The sequence below is a fragment of the Drosophila serrata genome, unplaced genomic scaffold (genome assembly GCF_035046125.1).
Source record: "Drosophila serrata isolate PLE 108 unplaced genomic scaffold, ASM3504612v1 contig_362, whole genome shotgun sequence".
Taxonomy (NCBI): domain Eukaryota; kingdom Metazoa; phylum Arthropoda; class Insecta; order Diptera; family Drosophilidae; genus Drosophila; species Drosophila serrata.
In genome coordinates, this window is record NW_028257260.1 from 1,246,871 (window position 1) to 1,267,772 (window position 20,902).

Consider the following 20,902-nt stretch of genomic DNA (forward strand, 5'->3'; position numbering starts at 1 on the left):
CGCGGGAAAGGTGTGTGCGGGGGCAAGAGATGCAAAGAGAGGAGAATTCAAGCTGATCTCTTGAATCTGCCCCACCTTAGTGAGCACACACTCACACACACACACACACACACACAATGATACAAACGTAATTCGCGCTCATTGTCTGATGCCGCTCTTCTTCTTCTTCTTCGGCCAGCTAGAAAACCTGTTTTCAAGCCTCTAAAATAAATTGTGTGTGTGACTTTAATTTACTCTCAATATTTCAAATTCTACAATTATAAATCTTACAGAAACTATTTCAATTAATAAACTTACCTTTTAAATGTTACTGTAACGGTGCTGGCGATGCCAATAACAAGCCAGATTCTGGCAAAAAGCGCTCAAAAACTCAAAACTCAGGTAAAAGAGAGAGCCGCGATGCGACACAGAGAGCCAGTTAGAGAGACAGAGAGAGAGAGGGAGAAGAAAACTCGATTACGAAGTTTTGGCTTCGTGGTAAATACACACACACACACACAGAGACAAACACAGACACGCACAAATACACACACACATACATGAAGAATAACAAAAAAAAAAAGGTGGCTTTAATTCGGATTTGAGTTTTTGAGCGCTCCTTCGGTCCTATTGGTTGTGCAGTTAATTTTGTTGCCTGCCGCTTCTTCGGTTTTCTCGATATATATTTTATTTCGTTGGCGTCCTATGCTTTCGCTCTTCCCTTTTTGTTGTCATCGTCAGATTCGCACTCTAAGCCATTTTTCATTGCATTTCAAACAATTAACTTCGGCCGCACTCAATGCAAATGCAAACAAAATACAAACAACAAAAATACGAGAACGCTAACGAAAGTGAGGCAATTTTGTTTTGTTTTTCTTTTTCTCTATTATTTTTATTTATGTCTGTGTGACAGCTGCCAATTTCAAACACACACCCGAACGCACGCAAATAGCCACAAGAAAAAAATAGCAACGGCCAAGTAAATAACGAGTAAATAAGACAATTTTTAACACGCCGTTAGTTCAGCTCTTCTTGCATTTCTTCTTTTAATTCTGATTCTTCTTCGCCCGGCTCGCCAAAAAATTCAGGCACACAAGAACACACAGCGGCGAACGGGCGCCAGAACGCGCGGTGTCAAAAAAAGAGGATATACCAACACGAAGCACACAACCACTTTTAATTCAACGCGGCAGAAAATACATTAAGTAGTTTTTGGCTCGAAATTTTAACGTCGGTCCGCAACACACCCGCTTTCGTCGAAAAAATTTTATTTAATAAGTGTGCATGTGCGGGTTTCCCTTCGTGAAACTGAAAACTTTGGCACAGGGGAGGGGGATTTTCCCAACCACCGCAGCTGGTCACACCGAAACGGCAACAGTTTGCCCCTGTTAGACTTACATTTTACATTTTACAGTAAAACAGTGCGATTTTACACGCTTACAAATACATGGGGCTCTGATTTTTGAAGCTGTTACTTTAATTTTTACACGACTAGATAGCATTTGAACCGTTTACAGATACATGTAGAATTCGGCAGAAAGTAAAGTTCATTAACAGCGTAAATTAACAGAAGTTAGTTGACAGAACTTACTCTTGTTGGGTGGTGGTTTTTAAAAATATATAAAAATACCAATATGGAATGCATTATTTGTGTTATTTCTCAATACCTTTTAATGCATTTATAAATAATATATTGTCACTACTAGAATAAATAAATTATAAATTCGCTAAGCACAAACATTTAAAATATCGATATATCGATTAAAAAAAAGTCTGCCCAGCTGTCGTCTAGAACAAATACGAGCACACTGCACTTTTCGCGCAATTTTTTCAATAAAAAGTTAAAAAATAATATAAATACGCAAAATGCCGCCGAAACGCACAAAAAAAACAGCAGTAAGTCCAAAGTGTTTGTGTTTTACTTGTTTATATTATAGTTCACATCTTGCAGGTGCCAGCGGCCAGGGATGATCCAGCTGAAGAGCTCGATCCCTCGCAGCCGGCGCTGTTCGTGGAGCATTGCAAATCCTGACGCGTCTTTCGTCGCCGGGCAGAGGAGCTGCATGCCGCTCTCCAGGAGAGAGGGCTCCAGCAGCTCCAACTCCGGCTGAACGCAACCGGAGCTCCACGCCGCGGTGCTTTCGAATTGAGTCTGGTCGGGGCAAGGAAAGAGAAGGAGGAAGACAAGCCGGTGCTTCTTTGGTCTGGTCTAAAGCGTGGTCCACCGCGTGCTCTCAAGTTTCCCAATGTAGAGGAGGTGTACGCGGAGATAGTGAGGCTTCTGGGCGGTGAGGAGTCCAAGGAGTCCGCGGAGAAAACCTCAGTGCCTGAACTCAAGAAGAACAAGGTAGGTAAATGCCAAAGTAAACCCAAGAAAAGTAACTAACCAAAGAATAAATCTTCCAAGGAGCAGCCACAGAAAGAAGCCACTGATGATAAACCCCAAAATGGACTTCAGGAGCAGCCAGAGCCCCAGGAAAAGCCTCAGGGCAGCCAGAAACGCAAGCGTTCCGCCAAATCCACGGAGGTGTCCGCCAAGCGCGGAAAGAGGTAATTGTTTTTCCAGATAAAGACGACACCCGCCAGCAATAGAGCCCCATGATCGATGATCGGCAAATCCCCTCAAGGAACTGATCGTTGTGAAAACCCCTCTTTTCTGCCTTTGCTGGCTGGGTTAACCTTTTGCGAAATACAAACACAAACCAATTGTTATTACAAAATATATTAAAACATCTTAGAAACCTATTCCGTTTTGTTTTCTGGCTAAATTTCGTTTCATTCTAATTTTTTCTGTTTGTTTTGCTTTTATTAAAATTTTGTGGACTTTGATTTCACGAAATGTACACATTGTTTTGCTTTGATCTTGATTTTATTATAAGCTTTTCGCTCTTTTTTTTTCATTTTGGTTGTTAAAATTTGTTTGTTTTTTTTCAGCTCAGCTTAACTTATGAATTATTACGATCCTAGAGAAAAAATTTTGGTTTTACGAAAGTGTTTTGTTAGCTTCTTCTATATGCTAGAAATACCCTACCACGCACTTGCCTAAATTAGATTACAATTTGTTGAATTGTTTCGTTTCGTTTTTAACTAAAATTTGGATACACATATATAATCATAAAAAAATAATATAATTGATTATAAAGGGGGAAGGGGGGCATTTCTTTTTTCTTCTTGTTTTTTCTTGCGCAGCGTCAGACAGAAACCGAGAGATTGCGATTAGGTGGAATGCCATGATCCGTATGAGGGACTGGCTTTTAAGTAGAGTCGCTAATATAATGCATATAAATATGTATATATATATGTCTGTACACTCATATATATATATTATATAAGTGTTATGTTATAGGCCAACGCTGGGCTTTTCTAAAGTGAACTTTTGCAATACATTTTTACAGATTTTCAATATAATCTTTGTAATAATTTGGAAATCATGGTTGATTTTCATGAAAATTGTTTAAAAAATCGTCATACTTTGGATGTAAAATATTATAGTATATAAATTGAAGTAGAATTTCTATATAATCTGTATATAAAATTATGCATTGCCTTTGCAAGCCTTAAATATGAAAACAGTTCACTTTAGAAAATCTAGCGTTCATCTAATATGGTTATAAAAAAAAAAAAACAACAATCAATTGGCTATGGGAGCGTAAAGTTAAGAGTGACAAAAACATGGAAAATGTGCAGGGACTAAGGCCAAAGACCCTATAATAACAAGATGTATAACGTCATACGATTTTGTTGCTTTTTAAATTATTCTTAATAGTTCTAGAGCTGGCTTTTAGGCTCTCTCGAAATGTATGGTTGTTATGAATCTTATTATTACAAGATCTTTGCTAAGGCCTAGTCCTAGTTTCTACGCCTCTGGTCCACAATGTATATCGTTTTCACACTTTTCGTTATGTTTTTTTAAGAGGGAAGAAGGGTCGTAAGGCCAACAGTAATCAACTAAAGCTTAGAAACTAGCTTTAAATAAGACGCGAAACGTACAGAGGCGAGAAAACAATGCGAAAACAAAGGGGTTTTTTGTGGGTATATTCCGGGGTCCAATAAGGTTGCTGTTCGCCCGACCGGTTACAGATACTTCCGATAGTTGCGCAGATGGGCGTTCGCGTCCTCGACCACACCCACCGCGGCAGCGGCACTCTCAAAGGATGGCGGCTCAATGACCATGCCGGGACTGGGCGGATCACCGCCTGCAGCTCCCTTGGCCCGCCGTCGGCCGCGTGTTCCCGCACCCCGGGATCGTCGATTGCTGGCCGAAGATCCGGCAGTTCCTCCGCCTGCTGATCCTGCTCCGCCAGCTCCTCCTCCTCCTCCCACGCCTGATGATCCCGAATTTCCTGCCCCTGCTCCTCCGGGGCCCAAGCTGCTGCTAAGGATGCCACCACTGCTAGTGAGCGAAGCTCCATTGCTGCCCGGCACACTCTCGCCGGACTCGATGGCCTCCAGCGAGGCGTCCAGCGCCGCATCTGTCGTTGTGATGCGCGACCTGGCCGCGGCACTGCGTCTGCGTGAGCTGGAACCACCACCTCCGCCGCCGCCACCGCCTGCACCACCACCACCGGCACCGCCACCGCCGCCAGAGTCGCCTCCACGTTTTCCCGGCCGCCGCTTGCGTCGCTTCTTGTTGCCATACCGCGGATCATAGTCGTATTCATCATCCGCCGGTGACTTCGGCTCCTCCAGAGAGTCCACATCGTTCATATCCATATCATCGTAGAACCACTCCTTGGGCAGATGCTCCTCCTTGACAGACTGATGCTGTTGCTGCTGCTGCTGATGATGCTGTTGCTGTTGACTGTCCTTGCTGTCGGAGGTATCACCGCCGGCGGCGCCCAGTGAGCTGGACTCCTCCAGGCTAAAGGCCCCATTAAAGTCGTGGGCAGTGTCGCTGTGCAATGAACCGAGAACCGCCGGCGCTGCTCCGCCGCCCGTTAGCATATTGAGCGTCAGCGAAGAGCTCATGCCAAGGCTGTTGCTATTGGGCATGGATCCTCCTCCGGCGCTGGTTAGGTTGCTCAGACCCAGATTGACGCCGCTGGCCACCAGAGCTTCGTGCTCTTTACGCAGCGCCTGAAATGGTCGTTCCGGAAAGCGACTGAAAGTCATGGAAGAAAGATAAATTAGGATTATTAATTGGTTAACTATATTATACAAATGTAGGATAAAATAGGTGTTAAATCTTGGTATTAACTTATTGCAATGGAAGGAAGCAACTTAATTCTTTTAAAAAACTCTCAAAGTCTTTGCTTTTATGGATTCTATAAAGAAAAACAGCTTTGCAAGTACAAACAAGCACAGGGTCGTTGACGAACCATGCTTTTGAAAGATTTCCCCGATTTCTAACGCATACAAAAGGATGAAATTTAATACACATTGTTAGAAGAAAGTAAACACTAAAGGGTTCTACCTAAATCGAGGTCTAAGTCGTCTCAATTTTATATAAATACATATGTACGTAAATACACTCGATTCCAAGTAAGGAAACATATGCCCAGAGATATACAATATGATATCAGTAACACAAAAAGAACTTGGTAGTCGAAGAACATACATATTAACATCCGGTTGAGTTGGATTTGTTGGATAAAACAATGTAAATCTAACATAAAACTAGATTATTCTTCAAGTATAGGGACAGTGTTCCCTGGAATTCAGCACCTGCGCATTAATAGGATCATATTTTTGCTAATATTCTGCTTTAAAGCTTTATAAAGCGGCTAGTTTATATAAAACCTGATACATAAAACGGTCAAGCTATACTTATACCTCATTTACGAGGAAATATGTCTATGGATATACATACATATCATGGATTCCTTCCAAAACCAAGCTAATTACTCTATTTTCTATAAATCCTAAGCTCATTTCCAGGTAATGTCTGGTTTCTAAACATTTGCAAAAGTCTAAATACTCAGGAAAACCTCAACTGTGACATTCCGTACAGCAACCTTGACTCCATTCTCACCTGTACATCTTGCTCAAGTACTGGCGGCGACTCTTGCGCCACCGGGCCGCCGGATACGTATAGATCTGACCCTGACGAAAGCCGGGCATTCGCTGGCGCTTGTCCAGAAACAGCTGCGAGTGGCTCTGCGCAACGCCCGTTTGCGGATCGAGAAAGGGTAGACGCAGCCGCCGCTCGATGCACAGCCGGGTGTTAAAGTTGGCGCTGTACTCGATCGTCTCCCGGTAGCTGACGTCCTTCAGGAAGCTCTCGATCTTGGCCAGGTTCGGCATGGAGACGATCTGTATGTTGACGGCGGACGACATGGTGGTGGTTTCTGTTGGTGGTCCTGCTGCTGCTGCTGCAAGTGGCTGCTAATCTCGGCCGGCGCTAGTCCATCCCGCAGAGCGTTGCCGCTTCCTCTAGCTCCTCCGTTCTCGGTTTGGATCACTCGCTCACCGAGTTTTCTTTTTCTCAGTGTGTCCGCCTCTCGGATTTCTTATCTCTCTTTTCGCTCCCTGTTTTTTTTTTCTTTCCTCTTGCTCCGCTTTTTCTTCACACACTCTCGCACACACGCACACACACGGTTTCTCTGGCAAGGTGGGGGCGTGGCGGTGGCTGCGGCCGTGGCTGAGGGCGTGGCGGGGGCGGTATGGAGGCGGCAGCGCGATCTCCTGCCGGAATTTCTAATTGTTTAATTGCCAATTGTTTAATGTTAACGTCGATTGCGCTGTGTTTCCAGTGTGACCGCGTCGATAACGATTAATAATACCGTCCGTGCCGCCGAAATATACCAAGATAATGTATTTTAAGTGTGTTTAAATATACCAAAAAATACTAGAGCGTGTCATGGCCGTTTTGTTCTGTTATTTTAAATAAAGTAAATTGCATTAAAATTAAATAGTTAAATTATTTTTAACGGATATTATCTAGCGATCTCCACAGCAAGTAACAATTTTTTCTGATAATTATTTATTATTTATTGTAATTTTATTTTTATATGCAATAAGTAATTTAAAATCATTAACATTTGCCCTTGTATAGAAAACAAAGTCAGTATTTTAAATTGTGTTTAGGAACAACTGTGTCATTTAAAAAATTGAACTTAACTCAAATTTAACAAATACTATAAGTATTAATTACAACACTAGTTTTTAATCTATCGAGTTTCATAGCTGGCATCTTTTAGCTGTGGCTCTGCCTGTCGTTATCGGTGCATGCTAATCGAATAGGCGGGCAATTGAATATGTTTTCGCTTTATAAGTGCATAAAAGAATACGTTTTTGTTTTAATAAACTCATATTTTCAACTGATAAGCAGGCGTGTGAAAAGTTGCTAGATTAATTGTGGTCACCCTAGGTCGACCGGCCTTTTTTTTAGATTCCTATGGCAGTTAAAAGTTTCTTTGCCAACAATGGATATTATTTTTGCATCATTCCCAGCGATAAAGGAATGCCCTGCTGCTCTTGAACGTAAAGTTAAGTAGAGTTAAGTAAAGTTGGCCAGGAGCGGGCGACGGGGGCTGGTGGTGGTGGGGCGTTAAGTAAAGTTAAGTACGATAATCTCAAGTTTGCAATTGCACTGGCAATTTGTTTGTTATCTCCGCCACCGTTGCCGTCTTCCCTCTTCGCCCTTATTCAGGCTCTTGTGGAAAAACATTTTTCCCGAGTATGAGCTATTTGCATAAGCGCACTGGAGAAAAGTTACACCGGAGTTGGTTTACATAAAAAATTATAATATATTTTAATTGCAAGTAAACATATTTTAATCTTTTTTAGTTCTAGTTATTATAAAAAGCTTATAAAGCTTAAGTTTCTTAATTTAAAAATTGATTTTATAGTAAAACATTATGATTTCTTAATAATTTCTTATCCTTGTTGTTTTGAAAAAATCAGAAGTCTTCTATAAACACTCATAAGAATCTCATTTAAATACAGATTACTACAAAATTAAATAATTAACACACCATAGCTAAAAAATGTAACTAAGCCTGTGGGACTTTTTAAGAAAACTAGCTTAGTTTTTTTTTCCAGTGCAGATAGATCGCTTGGTGTTTGTGGTGGGTCCTAGGGATAGTCCGATATGAGTGCAAATTGCGATGGCTTCCATTTGGCATGCACTCATTTGGGTTATCTGCTTGGCCACTTAATAAACTTAATGACTCTCGAAGCCTTTGGCTGCGCGCAAGATTTTGCAGCTCGGTAAATGGCCTAAAAGCGCTCCAGTTTTGCCAGTTTCCACTTTCCACTTGCCACTTGCCACATCCTCCGCCTGCTCCTAGTTCCTCCGGCTGCGTGTTCCTTTGACAGCGGCGTTGTCCTTGGCAGCCGTCGTCCTGAAATGAAATGAATGAAATCGCGAAATACACGCGTAAGCGCTTCAAAGGTTTTGGATCAACTGCATCAAAGTTATAATTACTTGAGGCTAAAATTGAAGAGCCGGGGACCTCAAAAGCTAACATATTCGGTTGACTGAACCTCGGGGGTCACACTGTGCTAAATGAATTATATTATTAATATTTATTAAATTTATTTTAAATAGAATTGGAGATAATATATGACATATATAACATATATAACATATATAACATATATAACATATATAACATATATAACATATATAACATATATAACATATATAACATATATAACATATATAACATATATAACATATATAACATATATAACATATATAACATATATAACATATATAACATATATAACATATATAACATATATAACATATATAACATATATAACATATATAACATATATAACATATATAACATATATAACATATATAACATATATAACACATATAACATAATGAAACATATATAACATATAAAATATTTCGATTGAAGGTTCTTCTATAGAGAATTAATTTATATATGATGAAAGTATCCATCTGCTTTGTTGTTTGCACTTGGATTTTATTTGCAGTGCATAATACGCATGGCATGTCCTCTGTGTGCAAGGATAATCAGATTAACCGCTGACCAGTCCAGCTTATTTTCTTCCGCTTCCGCTGATTTTTCCCAAAAAAAACCGCTTTTGCTGCCCCTTCCGCTCTCATTTGGCTTCGGAGGCTGCTGCTCCTTCTCCTGATCCTGCTCCTCCTCCTGTCCCCACTCCTGCTCCCGTTCCTCCTTGTATTAATAAAGGGTACTCATTTTGCGGATTATTTTGATTTGGTGCATGTGCCGCCCTTTTGTGTGTGTGTGTCTCATGTTGCTCCCAGGACATTCCATGTTTTCCGGGCGTTCGTTTTTCATGTCCTGCAGCTACAGAGAACTGTGCGAAATTATTGCGGTATGAGGGACGAATGTAAAATATTTTATTGCCCTGTAGTTCGCCGAGATTGAGGTGATGGCGGCAGCCTTCGAAGGAAGCAAAAGAAGCAGGAGCAAAGCCACCAGTTGAAGTCTCAAAAGAGGAACAGTGGGCAAAGGGACTCTAGAAATTTAATATATTAAGTACAAAGGAAATTGCCTATAATGTGTTATTTAATCAATAAATGAATACCAAGAGACTTCAAGGACGTATCATTAAGGAATCTTTATGTTTCAAACATAAATAGTCCCAAAGGACCACGACTAGCTATGACTTTGTTACATCTTTAGTTTAGTTTAAATTTATCTAAGAATCCCCATCAGTCATTTATTATGGAAAAAATATCCTTAAAGCCATCGCCTTGTACTGAAAATGAGTGATTACTTTCAATTACTTGTCGAAATGAATGACCAATTTTGATTGATAAATGTCGCTTTGAATGCCACTGTGCGTTGGACAGGAAATGGAGATGGAGTAACCACTTGCATGTAGTTTGTTGTGGCTTACCAGTGGCGGAGAGCGAAAGGGGGGGCAGGGGGAAAGGGGGAAAGGGGGAAGGGTTTCATCTCATCACAGGTTCATCTCCGGATCTCAGAATCGGTTACATGTTGTATGCAACTTGTACGAAATGCCGCAACATTTTATTATGGTTAAGCATGCATTCATTATGTCACAGTCCCAGGTACGTGCTCCAAAAATAGTAATACTAATTTAATTAAATGTGCCCTACTTGCAAAGAAAGAAATACCAATTTAATGTAATTCCCTTTTTATGTAATTACTTATTCTATTGTTTGAAAGATGACATTTCTTTGTAAGGAAAGAAGAAACTGTTACAAAGGTAATTTAATTAAATGAATTCGTAGTTCTTATATGAATTAACTTGAACTTAAAGTTTTTTTCAGATCTATTTCTTATTTAAAGTTATAACTTTGTATATTGCATATCTTATATCTATATATAATTTAAAGAAATATAAATTTGGATTTTTAAAGCAATAAAAATCGCTGTTTTCCATCATTTTACGATCTCCGTAATCCTTGATCTTGAGTTAAAATTCCGATTACCTTTTCGCAACAACCCCCTCCTGTCTTCATCCTGCAGGACATGCTCCCAAGGAGTCCAGGGAGTGAGTAGGTCTTTGGCTTCAATTGGGCGTGGAGGACGTGACGAGCGAGACTCGTCCAACTCATTTGGTGCCCGACTAATCGCAAATAACACACATCGATTACACGGCATGGCGGAGGAGCAGAGGCAAAGGATATCAAGTAAGGAGAAGCAGGAAGCATGGATGGAAGGATATGGGGAGGCAACAGAAATAGCAGCAGAAACAGAAACAATTAGCACGGACCAGGACATAATTGGCGTGCAGTTACGGAGGCTGATTAAAGAAGCAATCATAAAATTAAGACCCATAATCCCGTGCAATTTGGACAAACACACACACACACACACATACACATACATACACGCAACCGGAAGGGAATGGAAAGGAAAGGAAAGGCAGTGGAAGGATGCGGGGGGAAAGTGAACTGGAATGAAGGGCACGAAGCCCAGTGGAAGCTAATAATAACCAAGGCAAACCAAACCGAAAGCAAAGCAAAGCAACGGGGAAAACAACAACGAAAGCTTTAGCACACAGAAAAAAAAAAAACAAAAAGAAAAAAGGGAAGAGGTTAGTTCAAGAGAAGGCTTCGATTAATATATACCCTGTTTTTTTTTACTTGTGAAAGGAAGCTGCATAAGGGAAGCTCATTAGTTAAAAATATAGTTTTAAAATCATTTTTTCCCTTTACTAAGTTTAAAACATATTCTTTTTACTTACATATTTTTTTTACTTGTGAAAGGAAGCTGCATAAGGAAAGCTCATTAAGTTAAAAATATAGTTTTAAAATAATTTTTTCCCTTAATTAAGTTTAAAACATATTCTTAAAAAAAGCAAAAAGAAAGAAGGGAAGAGTTTGAAAGAAAGCTCCGATTAATAGATACCCTGTTTTTTATTTGTGAAGGAAGCTGCATAAAAAAAATCGGATGAGAAGTTAAAATCAGTTATACTTATCATTAGGTATAAAATATAATTTTAATATCCTTCCCTCTCTTTTTTTAGTTTAAAATATATTCCTAAAAAAAAGCAAAAAGAAAGAAAAGAATAGGAGCGAAATCACCGATTAATAGATACCCTAGATTTCTTTTACTTGTAAAAGAAAGCTGCATTACAAAAAGGCTGTAAGAAGTTAATATTTTTCTTATTATCATTAAGTATAATATATAGTTGTATAATCCTTTCTTCTTTTTACTAAGTTTAAAATATAGTTTTTAAATATTTGATTTGGCTTTTATGACATATAGCATATATACCCTTGCTACATAAAGGGTACTAGCTTCAAATACAAAACGAATGTGTGCTTGTGCCAGGGGCAAGTGCCAAAAGGGGCCTTAGGGGTTCCAGAATCCCAAACTCTGAAAGAAATGTGAGTTCTACTCTGAAAAACAAAGAAATTTTTGATTTAAGCAGATATTTCATTGATATATTTTGTGGAGCTTATTAAATGATCTTGCATTATCTTTATAAGAAGGTTTTTAAGACATTTAAGAAAGGTATTTAAAACAAATAGGTATTTATAATATATTAATTATAAATTAAACTTGCATTATCTTTTTTAGATGATTTTTGAGACATTTAAAAAAGTTATTTAGTTTATAAAGGTATTTAAAATATACAAGTATATAGTTTATATAAGTAAATTATCCTAAAAAACTAACTTTAACCAATGAAGCCTTCTCAAAAAATAAAAGTGGTACACCCCAAAAAAAGTAAAACAATTATCCACCTTTGCCCCTGGAGTGTCTCTCTCTCCTGTTCGAGTCCTGGTTCCAAGTCCTGGTCCCTAGTCCTGGTCCCGAGTTCCTCCCGAGTCCTGGACTGCAGCAACAGCATCAAGGAAGAGAAGTTGAGCTGCTGCTACGTGCGGCGATTTGTGTGTTGTTGGCATTATGTTGGGCCACAACAAACTATTCTCCCGCCTGCCGCCAGGAACAACAGCCAAACCAGGAAGAACCAGGACGAACCAGGAAGAAACTAAAGCAACACCAGGTCCTTGGAGCAATATGAGACCTTCATTAGCGAGAGGCGCGGTGGGCAGGAGGAGAGAGCATCACCACAACGGATTGAAAACACTTCCGGCCATACAAATTGTACGTGAAACGTGAGAAATTAATTTTCAAGGTGAAGTGGAGTGAAGTGAAGTCCAATACCCTGAATAAGTTGGTTTTTTTCCCTAAACAATAATAATTAGTCAAAGGCAATCAAATACGAATTCGAAAGAATAAGAAATCGAAGTTTATATACCCTTGAAGTGGCAACAACAACTCCGGGAACTGTTATTAGAGTTGGAATAAATATAAGTGGAAATATATATGGAATATATACATGGAAAGTTGTTATTAAATAAATAAATATTGTATAATATTATAAATAAATATTTATTTTCATATTTTATAATTATTTCACATTAAATATTATATAATAATAACCCTTGCTATTAGCATAATTATTTTATTATTTATTCTATTTGCCTGTTTTACAATTATATGGCGAAACAGAATATTAAATTATAGCTCAATGGTATATAGCCACATTAAATTATAGATTTCTTATTTAAATTTGGCATGAAATTTTATTACATTATCTATTTAAAAATATTTTTTTGCTTATTCTAGTATAAATATCAAATAATGCAATTATTTCCAGTACAATTTCGTGTTATAAACTAACAGAGTTTCCCTACTAAAAACGTTAAAGTTAAGTCAAGCAAATTTAATTAATTAAGATAACTTTTTAAGAAATAAAGGATTATTGATGGGTTTCAAACCAGCTACAAGCCACAAAAAAAAAAAACGCTATTCAAAATGATAATAATAGGCAACAAACTAATCGTTTATCTTCTTCCAACACAAAAATCCAGTTTATAATTTATTTTGTGTCAGACTTGACCTGAGATTTGTCCACGACTTTTGGCAGGATTCCGAGGGTGAACCAAGGACATGGGGCTGGGGAAGGGGAAGGGAAGGGAAAGGGGGGGACGCCTATTTCGATATGCATGCAAAGAAATGTCAAAATTCAATTTAATGCTGCCGTAACGAAAATCTGTCAGCTTGCAGCACAAATAATGTCAAAGCCAAGCTCACACACACAAGGAGCAGCCACAAAGTGACGCTCTCCCACACACACATACAGAGTCACACACTAAGTTCGTCCTGTGACAGGAGACACACAAAAGCCAAAGCAGGATGCTTGCGTCTGTCAGCGGCAATTGTGGCTGATTTGCGCTTTTTTCTCTGCCGCAAAGCGATGGTCAGGGGTGGCGAAAAAGGGGGAAAGGGGGCCCAAGGAGTAGAGAGCGAGATAAATGCAAAGAGGGGCACAAGGAGCAGGCACAGTAACAGCTACACACACACATCTACACACATCGTATAACATTCCAAAGCATTTGATAAACGGCGACGCTTCGCAGGATATCTCCACTCCCGCCGCCATCAGTTTTGCTCCTTGATGGTGCACGGTAAAGAAATTATTATTATATTATATATATAAATATATTAATAAATATAAATAAAAAATATACCATATAAGATTGATTCTTTATCGGTTATTAAAGAGGTACTAACAATTTGACTCAAAATAAAAGGGAATTGAGTAATAGAAAGGTTGCTATTAATTAATAACTTCATCATCATTAACTTAAGCTTACTTCCTATAACTTTTTTGTCTTTAATAATTGTTAATAATTAATAATCTAATTAAAGCAGCTTAATTGTAACTTATTCTTAAGTTCCAAATATTTTTATCCTTACAGTGTATTCAGAATCTTGTAATTCTGTATAGGAGCAATTTCCGATCTTATAAATCATATATATTCTCGATCAGCATTAACAGGCGAATCTTTCTGGGCATCTTAGGTAGCAAAACAGACATTTCTAATTTTTTCAAAAAATTGTAAGGGTTTACATCATTAAAATTGTGAAAAATCTAAAAAAAAATTAGATTTCCTAAAAAGTTAAATATAGTATGCAGATTTGTTAAGCGCCAAACAAGTAACGCAGGAACGGTTTCCGAATTGAAATTAATGCATTTCTGACAAAGTTATGCGATTTTTAAACTTTGACTGTTCCTATATATTCCTGTATATTCTTGATTAGCATTAAGAAATGGGGTCCATGGAATGGAAAATAATGGAAAATGGAAAATGAATGTATAGATAGAACAACTTATTCTAGACCTAGCCCTGATCAGTCCTATAGCATCTCTTAATGTATATAATATAATAATATAATATAATTGTCATAGTAAAGACTTACCCCAGTATAGGACACGTCATCTTTCTTCATTATTAAATTCCTTTCGGTGAAGAGTTAATTCCTGGTGAGTTAATTAAGTATTCATCGAAGTGTGCTTCTTCTTGCTGATCCGGGTGCATTCCATTCGCCACGTCATCTTTTTGCCTGTTCAAGAGTTATCACAATCACTATCACCACCGATGTAAACACTAGGTACCCCTAGGACTGACTGAAGCCGCGGCGATCGAAGTGCCTCTATTTATACTTCCCGAGGCAAGCTAACAGAGAAAGAGAGCGAGAGGGAAAGAGCTATCTCTGTAGAGCGTAAGCGCCATCTTTACAGCGCTGTAACAGTGGGAGGCAGGCGTACCAAATGTTACTGTGAGTAAGAAAGAGAGCGAGAGACAGGGGCTTACAGAGGCATACAGAAAGAGAGGGCGACAATATTATGATATTAGTATAAATATTAATATTATTAATTATAATTAATATAAATATAATTAATTATAATTAATATTAATATTAATATTTTTAATAATATTTATACTAATATTATTAATAACAATATACATAAAAAAATTTCGATTTCAAGAATCTTACAGAGGAAAATATAATTTTAATCAGTGAAGGAGCCATTTCCGACCCTATAAATCATATATATTCTTGATCAGAATTAAAATGCGAATCGATCTAGGCATGTCTGGGAGAAAAATATTTTTTTTTGATTTTTTTTTTAAATTTTATAAGGGGTTACATCATTAAAATTGTCAAAATTTTACAACAAAATTGATTTTTTTTTAATTTTAAAACTAAGTATGCAGTTTTGTTAGCCTTATAAAAACTAGCATAGAATAGCTTTCCGACATAAAATTAATGCATTTTTGGCTTAGTTATGATATTTGAAAAACTATAATTAACCCTAAAAGTAGCATATTAAAATATATACTTAATATACCTTGAATAAACATATTTTATGTTTTTTTGAAGGTATAACTTATAGTAAAAGTTATTTTTATTATAGACCTTATCATATCTTGGTTTATTTTTATTATAACGCAAATACCACGAAAGTAGCAGCATTTGATTTTTTTTCTTAACACTTTCTTTATTTAAAGTTCTTCAATTTCTTGTATGTCCTTTTTTTCCAGTGTCCTGCCTGAATTTGTGCATTTCGCTGAAAGGGTTCACAGTTCGCCATTCGCATTTCGACAATGCTGCGTTGTGACATTGACAAGTCAGACGATTTCTCAAGAAGAGCTTTCATGGAAAAGAAAAAGAATTAAACAGGTAAAAAAATATGGATACGATTCTTAACTTCGATTTTGAATCCATACAAAAAGTGTACACCTGCTGGAGTAGAGTGGAGTGAATTCTAGGTGCTAGAAAGGGTTCAATAGCATTTGTATGCTTTTAAAATATGTAGTTTAGTTTATTTTTTAAAAGCACGGTATAAGAAAAACTTATCATGTAGGTAATTGTTATCTTATGTCGAAACATTAAACCAAAAACCTTTTAAATAAAATTAACTACAATAAAAGGATGACAAATTTAACTTGAATTACTTGAAATTACTTGAACTTAAATTACATTTATGAATTGGAATTGGGTCTGAAGAGAACCATTTATTTTAATTTATTTAAAATCAATCAAAAGCTTTGTTTCTTCTTTAGTTATGTTTAATATCCTCTATTTTCTAACCTGAAATCCTTTATAAGTTTAATGAACAACTTCCAAAGAGCACTTGACATATTCAGAAAATAAATCTTAATTTATGAAGTGCTTAATTTAGTTATTATTTATATTTAGTTAATAGTTATATTTCACTCTATCTATTTAAATAAAAATCAAACCCTTGTTTATCCCTATATTCATGGGAAACCTTCTTTAAAGTACTTGCCATGCCAAATCAAAGTCAAAATCGTTTTGCGTTGTTTTGTTTTGTGAATTAAGGGTGTGTTATTTTTTATTTTATTTTACCAGAATGTGTGTACAAGTTGAGGGGATGGGTGACTGAGTGCTACCCGCTTTTAATTGAGATGCGAGGAAGAAGCAGGAGCAAGGAGCAAGGACCAAGGATCAAAGGTGAGGGCGGAACCACGCTGTTTATTTGGCTGTTAGACGGATTCCGAGTGTTTTGACTTTGTCGAATTAGCCATTGTGATAACATTTATGTGCCTGCTCCGGGGGGGGGGCGGTGGCACACTCCCCCATCCTTTCCTGCCCCTGCCCCTCCCTGCCCCGTGTTGCATGGGCTGTTTTGGTGGTGCTTCATCGCACTTAATTGGGCAAGCGATTGCCTGACTCAAGGCGCCGGCCGAATATCGCCCATACGCCCCGTGGTGCCACCCTCCAAAAAAACAAAAATGTGGATTTGAAAGCGAAGCACCGGCGTCACGCACTTGAGTCCTTGCTCACGTATCCCCGGCATGTGTATGTGTGTGTGTGTGGTGTTCAAGGATATGGGGTGTATGTGTGAATATTGCATGCGATAAATTATTTTAAAGCGCACCAGCACCCCTCCCCCCTGCAGCCATCTATTTAATATAGCGCAACGCATCAGTTTTAATATTGTTACGATTTTATTTACGCGCATGGAAATTTATAAACGTTTATGACATGTCAAGCATTGTTTGTCTCCCCACTTCTTTTTTTTTGTCTCTGTCCTCGCTCCTTTGGCCATCATAAATACAGCTGGGGCCGCAATAATAGTAACGCTAAAGTTATAATATTTTTTTAAGTTAAATAAACATAGTTTTGTAATGCGAGAAAAATCTACAAATTGAAGGTGTGATAAATTTTGACCTATCAAATTGATAAATACTAAAAATATAAAAAAAAAATTATATATAAATTATAAATAAATAACATATAAAAAGAGTCATTTCATTTGTGGGATATAATGTTCATGTATGTGAACATTAAAAGTATTAGTTTATTTGTACTCTTATTATAATAATATATATATTATTTTTCAATAGTAATATAAAGATATTTAATAACTTTATATTACTATTGAAAAAAAAAAATATTACATAAAAATAAAAATAATACATTATAATAAGAGTACAAATAAATAAATAATAAATAATATGAAATAATACATATAAATAAATAAATAAAATAATATAAATGATTATACATAAATTATAAAAAAAAATAAAATAAAATATAAGAAGAATCATTTCATTTATGAGATAAATGTATATGTTTGTGAACATACTATGTTATTTAAACTTATTAATATTAAACTATTAAGATTAGTTTATGTAAAGATTTTAAATAAAATATGGATTCTTCCAATGCAATGGATAAACAACCTTTAAAAAAGTTTCTTTGTTAAAATAAAATAATATCTAAGCGTTAAGTTAAACTATTTTGAATATTTTCATGTGAAACAGTAACTAAAGAAGATTTTCTTGAATTATTAAGTACTCAAATCCTATTGTTGCGAACACGACTGTATATAACTGCGGTTGCCCTTTAATTCCGCTGTTTGCCTTTGGTTTTCGGAGTGGTGCAAAAGGGATGACGGGCCGCCGCACTGCTCAAATAATATTTATTGTTTCTGATTTTTCTTTAGTCATTATTATTACGCATATTTATTATGTATTTATTAATTTGTTTTGCTGTGGTTTTTGTCATGATTTTTTTGCCCCCCGCCCCACCTGTCCGGCAGGATCAGGAACAGGAGCCAGATACGTCTGTCGACTTGTGCAGGTTAAACATTTTCGTTTGATTTGTTATCATAGAGGCATAGTGTGTATATATATATATGGCATTATTGTTTGCTGCGGCTGTCGTGGCTGGTTGATGGCGTTTGTAATTTCATTTTCGGCATTATGTAATTTATTAACTTTTCATTGAAAGTTATGTGCAAACGCACGTTGACGACATCTTTAATTAATTACATTTTAACATGATAATTAATAGTGCCGCGTGCGTCGACGGGCCGCCTCTCCCCGCCGCTCTCACCGGAGTCGAAGCTAAATCAATCGATGGCCAGGAAGATGTGAATTCCCCCTTAAAGCTCTCCCCGATCTTGTCCAGGCTCTTGGGTTTGGGTTATGACTACGTGCTCGTGATACCAAGTAATCGCGGCTTTAAAGCCCAACCAAAACGAAATGAAACCCTTCCTGGCCATCCATCGGAGCATGCTGCTCCTGCTACTGCATCCATCGATAGCCATAATAATAACAGCCATGGAGCCACACAGCCACACAAAGCCGTGGACACTGATGATGACCATAATGATACACAAACAATTGCCAAGGAATTTCAATTCAATTCTTTTTCATACCCTGGACGGGATGGGTCATGAAAGGTATGCATAGCTATTGATTCAAGTCAAGGGAAGTCTTAACTTTAGAGTTGTTTTAAAGGGAAATCAATACTCTTTATCAGTAGCAAAAGTCGGGGAAACGGTTTTATCCCATTTAGAAAAATAAAACATCACTTTTATTTACAACCAGTTTTCAGTATCTCTCTCTTTCTTTAAAGCTTTGCCTGCAATGTATAAGTTAAGCTTAAAGATTAGCTTACAATTTTCAAGTAATTCGTTAACGAGAGAATTTATTTTAAGCTGCTCTTGAAGAGGGCTTTAAATTTTGCTTTCTCCTCACGGAATCACATGGATTCTGCCTTTGATTTTTGTTTCAAATACTAATTATTATTTTTAAAAATAATATAAGAATTCTATTTTTTTTTAACATTCATATTAATAGTATTATTATTAATATTATTCATATTATTTATTAAACAACAAAACAATCTCTTCACTCACTGGGTAACTTTGCAGTCCTATGACCCATTCTCGTATTATTTTTACAACCGCTGTTGTCCTTTTTTTTGTTTTTTTCGCATCCTGTGTGCGTGTGTGTATTAGTATGTGTGCGCTTGTGTTTTTATCATTCCGCCTTGGCCACAGGATCTTTCGTCCTGTTCCCGAAAAAAAAGTTGTTTTGACAGTAGCCAAGATTGAGTTCTTATTCAATTTGTACGGATTTCTTGTACGCTGGCCCTTTTACGTTCGGTTCGGGGCTATAACCCTCCACCTTTTCTAGCTCCTCATCCTCCTGGTCCTTTCCATCCTGCTCGTCCTTTTCGACCAGCTTGCCACTCATCTTGGCCAATACCCAATGCGCCTCGGCTCTTGAGCCCACTCAACTTCCCATTCCTCGTCAAGTCCTATTGGAATTTATTTCATATTATTGTCGTGCCCTGGCCCTGGCGCTTTTCCTCCCGAATTTTCCTACGATTTTGCCTGCAATCCAAGTTGGCACTACTTGGCATTGTTTTTTTGGGGGGCAAAACTTCTCCTGCGTGTTTGATGGTGGCCTCAGCTGCAGTCAATTTGTGTTGAGCAGCAAACCTCCAAAAACCCTACGGCTCCTGGCCTGCAGTTAGCTGCTAGTTGACTCCTGATGGTCCTGGATAAGGAGGATTAGAAGGAGGAGTAGCAGGAGGAGCAGGAGTAGGAGGAGAGTTGCGTCCAATCAATGCGCCCGCAAAAGTGTGCTACGAAAAAGTTGCTGCCGGAACGGAACCATGTAAATGTCCTTGCCAGCTAAATGCCACAGCACACACACACACTCACACTCGATGCAGTCCTGCGGATTTCTTGGTACAAACTTAATAATGCACCGGGACAGCAAGCAAACAAAGCAAAAGTAAAAAGCACAAGCAGGAAAAGTAAAAGCAAAAGCACGAACGGCAGAAGAAGCCAACACAAGTTTTTCGGGCTAACTTGTTATTTTTGTAATTGGCACTTGGCAGTTTTATCCGAATGGAAGAGGACCCTCCCAGGTAGCAGGGGAGTTGGATCAAAATTTAATCAAGCCTTTGGTTATTTATGAACTGTGTGCAGGTGTTATGACCAATGTCCTTTTTTGGTTGCGCAGAAATCGGTACGGGAAGTATATGTAAGTCATCCCTATCCCTAGCCTTAGCCCGGTTTGCCGGTTTGGCCAATCTCCGGCTCAATCCGGAACTCAAGTGGCCAACGCTAACCACTTTAGAGATGAGCTGCCGACCCCTTAGCCATTGTTTTTTGTTATTATTATTCCTGTTTTGTGGTTGTTGTACCATTACTTTGCTCTACATTCCACTTGTTGTTTGTGCGCTATACCGATATCCTCCTAAGGATACTCTAAACTGGACAAAGGTAGGTGCGTATGATAAACAATGAGAATTTATGGGAAATCTATAATATAAAAATATACAATTATTTTATTTGAACTATGTAGTGATTAATAAAATGAGAACTATGTTTTTGGTAATTAAAAAATTAAACTGAAATGTCTTGGGAA

The 20,902-nt window shown here is 37.6% G+C and overlaps 3 protein-coding genes across 16 annotated transcripts in view; 1 reads left to right on the forward strand and 2 right to left on the reverse strand.

Moving 5' to 3' along the window:
* The window catches only part of Nrg (Neuroglian), a 45,318-nt gene extending 44,017 nt beyond the window's left edge, over positions 1-1,301 (reverse strand). For 3 of the 13 annotated variants that reach the window (XR_015273079.1, XM_020946519.2, XM_020946521.2), the window contains exon 1: positions 1,137-1,301. The gene's annotated coding sequence lies outside the window, so the exon portion shown is untranslated. Of the gene's footprint in view, positions 1-297 lie in introns of all 13 variants that reach the window. The other 10 variants (XR_015273081.1, XM_086839074.1, XM_086839077.1 and 7 more) reach the window with 4 other exon arrangements.
* Positions 1,302-1,762: 461 nt separating this feature from the next.
* On the forward strand, positions 1,763-2,724 carry BthD (BthD selenoprotein). 2 transcript variants are annotated; one of them, XM_020946507.2, is made up of 3 exons: positions 1,763-1,875; positions 1,931-2,326; positions 2,387-2,724. In XM_020946507.2, exons 1-3 carry the CDS (start codon positions 1,846-1,848, stop codon positions 2,531-2,533), a joined length of 573 nt encoding a protein of 190 aa, XP_020802166.2. In that variant the 5' UTR covers positions 1,763-1,845; the 3' UTR covers positions 2,534-2,724. The 2 variants fall into 2 exon arrangements, with proteins under 2 accessions (XP_020802166.2, XP_020802167.2); XM_020946508.2 differs by having other exon boundaries at positions 2,393-2,724.
* Positions 2,686-6,721, reverse strand: tth (toothrin). The gene is made up of 2 exons (XM_020946468.2): positions 5,951-6,721; positions 2,686-5,080 (listed from the first exon to the last, which is right to left on the reverse strand). The coding sequence occupies exons 1-2, from the start codon at positions 6,253-6,255 to the stop codon at positions 4,054-4,056; spliced, it is 1,332 nt and encodes a 443-aa protein (XP_020802127.2). The 5' UTR covers positions 6,256-6,721; the 3' UTR covers positions 2,686-4,053.
* Positions 6,722-20,902: the final 14,181 nt, after the last annotated feature.